Source organism: Dermacentor variabilis, chromosome 7 (assembly GCF_050947875.1).
Source record: "Dermacentor variabilis isolate Ectoservices chromosome 7, ASM5094787v1, whole genome shotgun sequence".
Classification (NCBI taxonomy): Eukaryota; Metazoa; Arthropoda; class Arachnida; order Ixodida; family Ixodidae; genus Dermacentor; species Dermacentor variabilis.
Window position 1 is genome coordinate 159,850,387 of NC_134574.1, and position 9,990 is coordinate 159,860,376.

Genomic DNA, 9,990 nt, shown 5'->3' on the forward strand with positions numbered 1-9,990 from the left:
CTATGGAACTATATTTTGGTCTGGCTTCTCTCTGGAAGTTATCTGGCTACCAGACGACTAAAATAGGCGATGGGCGCTCGCCGCCATCTTTGCGGGGACTTCACAGATTGCAACGCGGGCGCTTGAGGACTTAAATTTACCTCGCTCAGCCAACTGTCTACGGTTATCTTCGGATTTCCTTACTTCTAGCGTTATCTTTTTAGGTGCTAACGCTCCGTTCCGCATTGCGAAGCGGTGTGATATACGAGTAGTGGTGAACCGTTTGAAGCTTTTGTGTGTGTGTGCGCGTGTGTCCTCTGAAGGTTTCTTCGCGGCGGTGACTAGCGCGCCGCGCTCTCATGCGTGCATGTTATCTGCCTCGTGTTCCACGCAAGTTGTAGACGCTCATTCGCACATTGTGGCACATTTTGGTTTCGTCTTTCTCTGGTGGCGTTCCTTTTCACATACCTCGGGTATGTATATATTTCCTTTGTCTGCAGTTAGCGAAGGCTTTGCAGCTAGCCCGTGTTCGCTCCATCCCTCCGTCGTATGCTTGGGTGGCAGTTCGAAACCGATATGTGTTCGAACTGCAGGCCGTTGATCTAAGAATGCGCTGATTGAGTAATAGGCACACGTACATTAGACGCACGTATATTGGCTTATTCCTTTCATGATCGCGACCAATGTTTTTCGTGTGAAGCGTTTCGCTGGTCACAATTAATCGGCGTGCATTTTCATGTGCCAGCCGCGTCCCCAGCTCCTTAGGGTCAAAATGAGAAGCACCATCAGGCACAACAAACTTTCTGAAATCGAAGCCCAAGCAGGTCGCTACGAAATTTTATGCGTATGAGACGTACCCGATAATCTGCTTTTTCATGTCTTGTGAAGTGATGACACAACGCCAACTCGTCAATGTCGCCGGTGGGCGATGTGATCGCTGCGAGCAGAGGTCCTCGAGCTATCGCTTTCGGGTATACAAACACTTGCGTGCGATTTCGCGTCTTGTCATCGGCAGGGTCGGAGGCCATCTGTTGCGCTACGCAAGGTAAGATTGGCCCAGTGCGCGTCCTGCGCCGAGTCGCGCGAAATCGCGCGAAAGTGATGGTATCTCTGAATGCAACTATATATTTCTAAGCTGGCAACGCATAAATCGAGCGCGCGCAGGCCTCGCCGCGTGCTGCCATACTGGTAGCATGTTTACATTTGGCCAGCTGTGCCGGCGTTCGATTTTGCAAACTTCGGGCAGGTTCGGGTTGTCTTGGGATCCCAGCCCACGTGACTTCCTATCAGGACCGGAACTAGCTGGCTGCCAGCGGGCTGCCAGAACTCCGAAAATTGAAGAGGGCCAATGCCGGCACGCCTAGGGACAAACGCTTGCAACACTCGCTAAGAAACCGCCTCCGTAGTGCCTAGACACAATCATATATTCAAGGAACAGAAGCCCCCAGATTTTCTCTCTCGCGCCCGGCGCCTACGCACAAGCGGCTGGCGATCGCTCAAATGAACGTCTCATGTCAGAACTCTACCGAAAGTCTAGCGAAATTAACGCAACATTTTAAAGAAGTAAACGTCAGTGTCCTCTTGTTCAGAAAGCCACACTGGCTGCAGCTTATGTCTCTCCCTCTCCGAGCTCAACGCCCCGTCAGCCACAAGCGAATCTACAGCATAACACTGCGATACAGTACTTACAGGCGGGGCAAAAAGGTGGTAGCGCGGTCTACGTTTCTTGACACTGGTGTTTCTCGTCACAGGCCGCTCAGGTGGTCAGCCTTGCTCGTGCTATGCGTGCGGCCCGTGACGGCGCTTGTTGGCTGCGGACGCTGAAATAATCACACGGGTGGCGGCTATTCAATAGAAACCTGCCATGAGTAACTACTTAAGAATAAAAAACGAAATCAGAAAAAAAAAGACAATTTGTGATAACTCAAAGGGAAGCTCATTACTTTTTGAAGCGAGATTAGCATGCCTTAGAACACGTACTTATAAAGCGAGATATAAGAAGGAAGAAGAAGCAGAATGTGAAGGGCGTGCGTCTAAAGAATTTCTAAAATTATCAATCTTTTCTATTTCATTTATTTACGTTAACTTATTTTATCAAAATTCTTAACAATAGTTTCATCACACGTCTAAATTACAGTTCTAGTACCATGCTCCACTATTTAAATCTAGTTTGGCTTTACTTCTAAGCATACGAAAAACCGCCTGCATCTTGGCCAATCCCCCATAGTGGGTATGCGCCACTGTCAGGGACACAAGACAAGACAAGACAAATGTCGTACAAGAATCCCTCGCTCAAAAATCCCTCAATTCCGTACAAAGTGACGTGTTCTTCGCCGCGCCTTACGTTACGAAAGTAATATAATGCTTATGGGGGTGTTTGCTCACAACTGTTCACATGTCCTTGAAATGGGCCAGCGCATGTTTTCAATCGCGTTCAGCGCGGGTGCGCTGTCCGTGACTTCATGTGATTTACTTCTATCGTGGGCTTTACCATAATTATCGCGTAGAGCAGTGAATATAACGGAGCTTTAGTGACATCGCATGGTCTGCCAGAATTCCACGAACTAAAATGCAGAGTAGATGTATAATATTCGTACTAAGGGCGCGATAAACACGGCGAGGTGGAGCTTAATACTGTGCCCTGTTATGTTCAGCTGCATCTCTGACCGTTTTTCGCGCTGTTAGTTTTAGCAATGGGATGCAGGGTTCTGTGTAAAGTTGGGACGAATAAACGTGTGTATGTGCGTCTGCAATAACTTCACCGCAATACATTTGTGTAATGCGATCAAGCAAACAGCGTATTGCGGTGACGAGATGTATGGCAGCCCTAGTTCCACCTTTGATGTCCCCGTTACCCTTAAGATACTGCCCCGCCCGCTTTACTATTATCTCAGGTGCTCTCGAACTCTATATGGCGGTATTTTTATTTTCACATGCTGAATGGTCCCACCGCAATACAGTTGTGTAATGAGGTGAGGCTTATTAATGTTGCCAAATGCTTTGACAGTGTCAGACCTAAGTTTTTTAATGACATGGCCAATACAACAGCCCAGACCTTCACTTTAACAATTTTATTAGGACCGTCAAACTAATCTTACAGCACAGAAAAACAATATATACACCTCAAGAGTTGATTAGCAAGTAATACTGGAAAGCACACGTCTAGTGGCCAAGAGTGGGGTGAAGTGCTTTAAACACGCAACCGACACACCTTAAGTGCTTAAATATTTCTAGCAAAGCGATGCAGGTTGATCAAGTTTACTGCGATATTGGTTGCTTTACAATGAAAATAATAGTATTGGATAAGAGGATGCAAGTGACTCGTGTGCTGCTTGGTTATGCAAACCAAATGGGTCCCAGAAATACCCAAACAGCAGGGTTCTTGTTTACGCATGCTGCTTGCGTCCACTAATTTGAAGCTTTCAAATGTCAGCAGTATAAATAGAGGCTGTAAATATAGAGCTTTGAACTTCACAACTCCAATTTTGTTTCTTCTATACTCGTACAATTTGAACACTACGCTGTCGTGACAGCATCTGCCTAAGTCATTGCCACACATTGCGATAAAAGCAGTGATCACTCAGAGTTGCCTGTCCGAATATCACTCCAGGAATTCTTTAAACAGTTCATTTTTTAAGCACGAAGCATGTCATGCCCAACTAGAAAATTAACCACGCAATACGCCCCTAGAAGTAGCTAAAAAATCGGCTGTCTTCTGAAGGCAGCTTGATTTGCAGCTCCTAAAATTGGCTATTATTGAATTAAGGGAAGGAAAAAACAGCTTGAATAAACATATGTTTCATCAGTGTGTGCTGCAGGCTAAGGCTGTGAAAGGAAGCCGTTTCGGCATTGATCTACCTCTGTCCCAAAACCAGGCACCGCAGTCGAGGCAACTTCCATGGCTTTGACATCTTCAAGTTCGCTTTCCCGAGCACAGAACACTTAGTCGAGTTGAGCTCAATGCACATCACCCACATTGGGGATGCAAAGACTGTGAATAGAAAAGCGGCCAAGAGGATGTCACCTTGACGAAGCAGACACTATAGACCTCAATTAAATTAACAAATGACACCAACTATCCCAACTACCACGCCTTCCTTTAAAACCAGAAAAGCAGTACACTTACCTAGCATGGGCAACTGGCGCCCTCATCCAGAGTGTCAGTGCGACTCTGCCCCAAGAGGCAGCGACCATTATCCAGTATAACACTTGATGTAGGGGTAAAAATGTGCCACATTCACAAAATCAGGGTTTCAGGCTGTGACCATTTCCGTGATGAACTTGAGTCTGCAGAATGCGAAGGTGTTGAAGAATCGCTAGCAACACGCATCCTTTGCACACTGCAAAAAGAAACATGCGAACTAGAGCTTACTGCGGCGATATCCAGCCCTGACAAGCACCTGCTGCAACTTTGATGTGAGCAAGCCAAGCTGCATACTGCATACTTAAATTGTGGCTGCACGCAACAAGCCCTGATTAATCTTCTGCACAAGACTGAGCAGGCAAGATGTCATGCTAAGAAACTTGCCAGAGACTAGTGGATGGACCACTGCGCGTCATTTGAACTTATAGGTCTCAGTAAGATACAACACATTCTCGGCTATAACAGGATGAACCAAATATGAAAACACGCTGCTCGATCTTCAGTGCACATCTGAGTAACTTGAGGAACAAGCTGCAGGTGCTTACCCCGACCATCTCACAGTGACTGACTTTCACCAGAGTTGTACGCACCTTAATGTCCACTTGCCAAGGCAGGAATGGAAAGCCTCTCAACGATGGCAGAACCTGTTGTTGCTCTCACGCGTGTGAACACTTGAAGTCTTGCGCCGTTCCATCCACGCCTTCTTGCCCCCAACATTGACCAACCCGCTCCAGCGATCTCTCTCATTCAAGCAGTTGTGCGGCAAGAATTTGCCAACCTAGGTTTTCCTGCTGCCTGCTCCATCTCCCTACCTGATGCCCGGCGGTGCCGCCAGCTACGCCTCACAACGATCTGTATTCCCTTCCCAGATACCGCAACCCTACCGAGTGGAGAACGTCGTACGACAAGCCCATTTACTTCCGTTGCGTCCGCATTATCCACGTCGCTCGGCACTGCCGCGCCTCCTGGACGTCGCTGTGTTCGAGCTCCTTTTCCCCGTCTCCTCGCCCACATGCCAACCCGCACCGTTACTCGCCTCGCCGTATACCTCCTACCTCTGACGCATCCGTCGATGAGAGTCGTTCAAGAATGACTAAAAAAAATATAGAACTCGTTCATTGACAAAACCTGATTGGGAGTTTCTCTGTGGAGATTCTTAGAGCCTAATGAATGTTTGAACGAGGAGCATTTTAAATCTCATTTCTGGGCAAGGTAGTCTTGAGTCCTTGTAGAGCGCGGCACTTGATAAAAACTAATCGTCATCCCTCATCCCTCTTAAATCTCTCATCATCTTTCCCTCGCGCCGGGTAGCCAACCGGACGTTCACTTGGTTAAGCTCCCTGCTTTGTTCCCCCTCTCTCTTGCTGTGGTCACTTTTCTCACCCGCTCCAGTAAATTTGTACCGAACTCTTGGTAACCACCACCGGCGCCTCACATTCATTCGGCACTGTGGCTTGTGGTGAGGTTGCTGCTTTGCCTCATATGCTCTGGGAGTGCGGGTCGCTGGGCCCGAAGTTCACCAAGGAAAAGTGTGACGCGCTCCTGCGAATTCCCGTGTTTGAGGACCAAATACTGGCCGTCCAACGCGCCCGCGTTCGGGCCGGCAGACTAGATCTGTCGGTCCCGTCGAGGGATTAGCCGGGTGCGCGTTTGATCGCGTTTTGCTGGACCGAATAAATGTTTATTCACTCACTCACTCACTCACATTCGGCACGCATCCTCCCCCGAGCGATCACCACCAACGGCAAGCATCTTGGGGAGCGAACATCCAGTAGAGGAATTGGACATTGTCATATATGGATGGTCGCACAGCCGCTGAGAAAGTTATATTTGACTCAAGAAAATGTTCTTGCTAAGTTTTTGGACATTACGTTATTAGTGGCTTTTCCTTTGATCTTCTCAAAAATTTTCATGAGTGTTTTTTTTTTTTCACCGCTCGGCTATCTTTCTAATCTATCTTGCCCAATCTCCCATAGTGGGTACGAGCCATATTTAGAGGAAACCCAACCGACTAACAATTATTACCAATTCAATATTACCTTCCTGATGTTATTTAACAGGCAATTCTGCGCTATTCAATGCTATTTCAATAACTATTAGGAAATTTATGCTCCATAATAATTTCGAATAATCCACCCATCTCTTGGCCAATCCCCCATCGTGGGTAGGAGCCACACGCATCACAGGCCACAACAACAACAACAACAAGCGAGTGGCAACGTCACGCCGTCTCGCTGGGAACAATGTTTCGGCAGCACAGTCTGCTTCTAATGCTGCTGTTGGACGTCTGTCTAAGCGTCCGAAAAGGTAAGCGCAGTGCAGGGCGCTTACCCGAGGACTGAGAGTGCGTAACCTTCTGGGACCGGCGCGATTTCGGCTTGTTTCCACAGGCCACGTATATATATAGCCGCTGGAGTTCTACTCTCGCCTATATTTCATTATTTATTTTATTTGTTAATTTATTTATAACTTACTCTGGCAGCGCCCAAGCACTACAGCAGGGGAGTGGCAGTACAGGCATAGTTAAAACATTCCGGCTGCTGATTGTGGTATGCCGGGCCGCGCATGGAGCCTGCTAGGCTTTTAGGCCTATAAGCGGCCATGCGCCAGCGTGGACCCGAGCAGAAACAGTTCAGTTTCAGTTCAGTTTATTACCTTACTTGGAGAAGGAAACGGCTGGCGAGGAAGAGCAATGCGCTTCCAAGTGCGGTCCTTTTGATGCGCCTCAGCAACAGTCGGGAACGCGGTATGCTGACGAACGCGGTACAACATGCAAACTTCCGCTAAATTTAGCAGGCGCATTTTTCAACTGACATATTGGGGAGGTGCCTCTACATTACTCAACGCGGGTTTGACCATTAAGTCGAATGCCAGCCCAGTTTGAACTGGCATCTATTGAAGCCGTACAACGCTGGCGGTGTTGCTGGCGCACAGTATTAGTGCACGTTGCACATGTGAAATCTAGACTGCGTGCCCATGCCGACGAAACACTTATGTTTTCCTCGGATTCCGGAGCTCGTAAAGTTAGGGTCCGTCCTGCGCATGTTTACACAGAAGGCTAGTGCAGGAGCAGACGTACAGGAGAAAATCACTCGAAGATACAAACGCGAGTTCAACATAAAAAAAAAAATTATATTTAGCGACATAAGCATGCATGTCCGCCAAGAAACTAAAAACATAAAAGTAAATATTACGAGGTAAGAAATATGCAGGTACAACGCACATGTTGGTATCTATGTGAAGTAAAGCTTTAGTAAAGCGGGTGATTAAATGGTTTACATTAAACGGTGATGCGTAAAATTTTTTTACGTTCATCCTATGCAACAAGCAATGTCATGGTGTACGTGTTTGTTTATAAAAAACGCATTTCGGAATTTTGTACCACCTGTGTCATAGTAGGGCATACTTATTCTGAAGGATTGGCCAAGGACGGGCACACCCCCAGAGGCACATAACTAATGCCGAAATAAATAATCAATAAAAGAATTCGTGAATATTAAGTCTCCATCCTATTACCGAATAGGTGCTCTTTGAACCAACGTTAGAGATTCCCGTGAGAACCAACGTGATATTTCTTTGAACCAACGTTATCTGTTCAGCTTCTATATAATCGTAGTGGGACATGCGCATTGCGCATGATTGGCTAAGAACGGGCAGGAACTCATGGGCACGTACACCGAGTGCCTAAATAAAAGAAAATAAAGGAAATTCAAGAATCCGTGACATATATTTTACTCCATTAACAGATGGATGCGCTTCAGAGATGTCTGTAAGCCAGCATTGTACGTCCAAGTTTTACGTTGCAAATTGATATAATAAAAATTCACAGGGTCTCTTATGTTATCCCTGAGACGAAAGCGAAAGCCCAAGTGCCGATGCATTATAGACGGACACATGACGTTCACATCCCCCTTAATTCGTTTAGTCTACTTCGCTTAGTCACCCCTCTTTATTCACTTGCTCATTATCTTAATTCGCTTACTCATCTCCCTTAATTCGCTTAGTGTACTCCGCTTGGTCATCCCTCTTAATCCCAAAAGTCGAGAGTTTGATTGACACCCAATGTCGTGGGTTAGAGTATCTTAATTAACTGTATCTTAATTAACTGCGTCTGAATTAACTTTGCTTTATTTACAGCAAAGGGGGGGGGGGCTCGACCCTCATCAAAGACGGTGGGTTAGAGTACCTTAACTATATCTTAACTGTGCCTGAATTAACTTCGCCTTAATTCATTAACACCAAAGGTCGTGTGTTCGTAGCCTTTCTGTGCGTTTCGTGTCGTTGACGCGCTTTCGCTCAAGGACTTTGAAGGCCGACTGGCCGATGAGACGCGTAAGGCTTTCGCCTTAATAATATAATTATTATCTGCCTATACTTCGTCAGCATGCAACGATTTTATAAGCAACTACGCTGGTATAGTTTCATATAACTTTCGTATGTACATGTGCACTAAGATCAGGCGGGATAGCGACTGGCCGAGCAGGTGGCCACGCGAAACGCGGGAACTTCTCAACAGTTGTAAGTTAAACACCGCTGAAAAATGTCTGGTCACAGCTCAGTGACCTAGGCAACAAAGGATTCACCGGGTCACAAGTGCCTGCTACTGCATTTAATGACAGTGAATAAGTTTACTCGGACAGTGCTTGCGTTGCCGTTTGTGTGTTATATAATCGCACCGAAGGTGTTCTTGCAACGCGGTCCCAAATTGTCTCACACGGTGACGCACCTCGCTTGGTCGCAGGTGTGTCGGCCGAGTACTACGGCAAGTTCATCGGGTCCCTCAAGACGCTCGAGCACAGTGTTTCGGGCGCGGTGTACGCGGCCAGCAGGGGCGCCTTCTACCTGGTCAACTTCACCTACGATGGAGAAGGACCGGGTGTGTTCCAATCAATCAATCAATCAATCAATCAATCAATCAATCAATCAATCAATCAATCAATCAATCAATCAATCAATCAATCAATCAATCAATTGGTACCTACTGAATGCCACTGCAGCTGTCTGCACTATAGAGAACTGCAGCCAAACAACGCAAAAGATACACTGCTTGCCACTTGTGTCCCGTAACACAGCAATAGCCGCTGTCAGGTAGCAACTGCAGTACGGTACTTGAATAGCCGTTGAAATAGACGCTAACGTGAAACGCCAAATAAGTTTAGACTCGTAAGACATTCCTTGAAAACTTTATTTTCGTTAATTTAGGGGTAAAAGGTGGATTATTAGAGGTAAAAATGAAGGTCAAAGTCCTGTCCTTGAGCTTCGCGCCGGAACCCCAAGCGGAAATTGCGGAAATTTGCTAGGTGAGTTATACGGATCGTGTAAGCGTAATCTGGCATTCACCTGAATGCCAACTTTACGACGGACTCATGCACGCTTCCTTTGTATAGCGTCGTGCTTCATCCTCTTTTGCATGTCTGCATAAGACGCACCTCTAAAGATGTTTTTTACCTTTTTCTTTTTACCATCTAGAATCCAACTTTTTCGTCGGCACTGTGGACAAGCCAGACGGATCAGGCTTGATTGTGAGAAATGAATTTGACAGGTAGACACCATTTCGTTATATCGAGGTTCAAGTTTTGTTAGGGTTCTCCATCATATAAGCCTTTAAAAACAGCATTTTTCAACGCGAGACTGCGTTCACTGTGCATTTGTTCCAACTCCGATAAACACAAATTTGTAGGTTCTCATCAGCGCTGCCGCAACGTAAAGGCTGTGGCCTCTGTCTCTCACTTCGAACTTGTTTGAAAGATCTTGAGGCCTTGAGGCGCGGCTGCACTTGTGTCACTCAAAACCCCAAAACCTCAAGAGAACGAGAAGCACTGTCGCGAGCTTTGGTGCAACGAACGTATTGAGGATGTGGCACGGCG

At 46.6% G+C, this 9,990-nt stretch overlaps 1 protein-coding gene across 1 annotated transcript in view; it reads right to left on the minus strand.

Annotated features, from left to right (window-relative positions):
- Positions 1 to 8,805: 8,805 nt before the first annotated feature.
- The window catches only part of LOC142587246 (uncharacterized), a 33,062-nt gene continuing 31,877 nt past the window's right edge, over positions 8,806 to 9,990 (minus strand). The window contains exon 5 of the mRNA XM_075698113.1: positions 8,806 to 8,979. Within this exon, the coding sequence (XP_075554228.1) occupies positions 8,962 to 8,979 (18 nt within the window). The 3' untranslated portion in view covers positions 8,806 to 8,961. The remainder of the gene's footprint in view (positions 8,980 to 9,990) is intronic.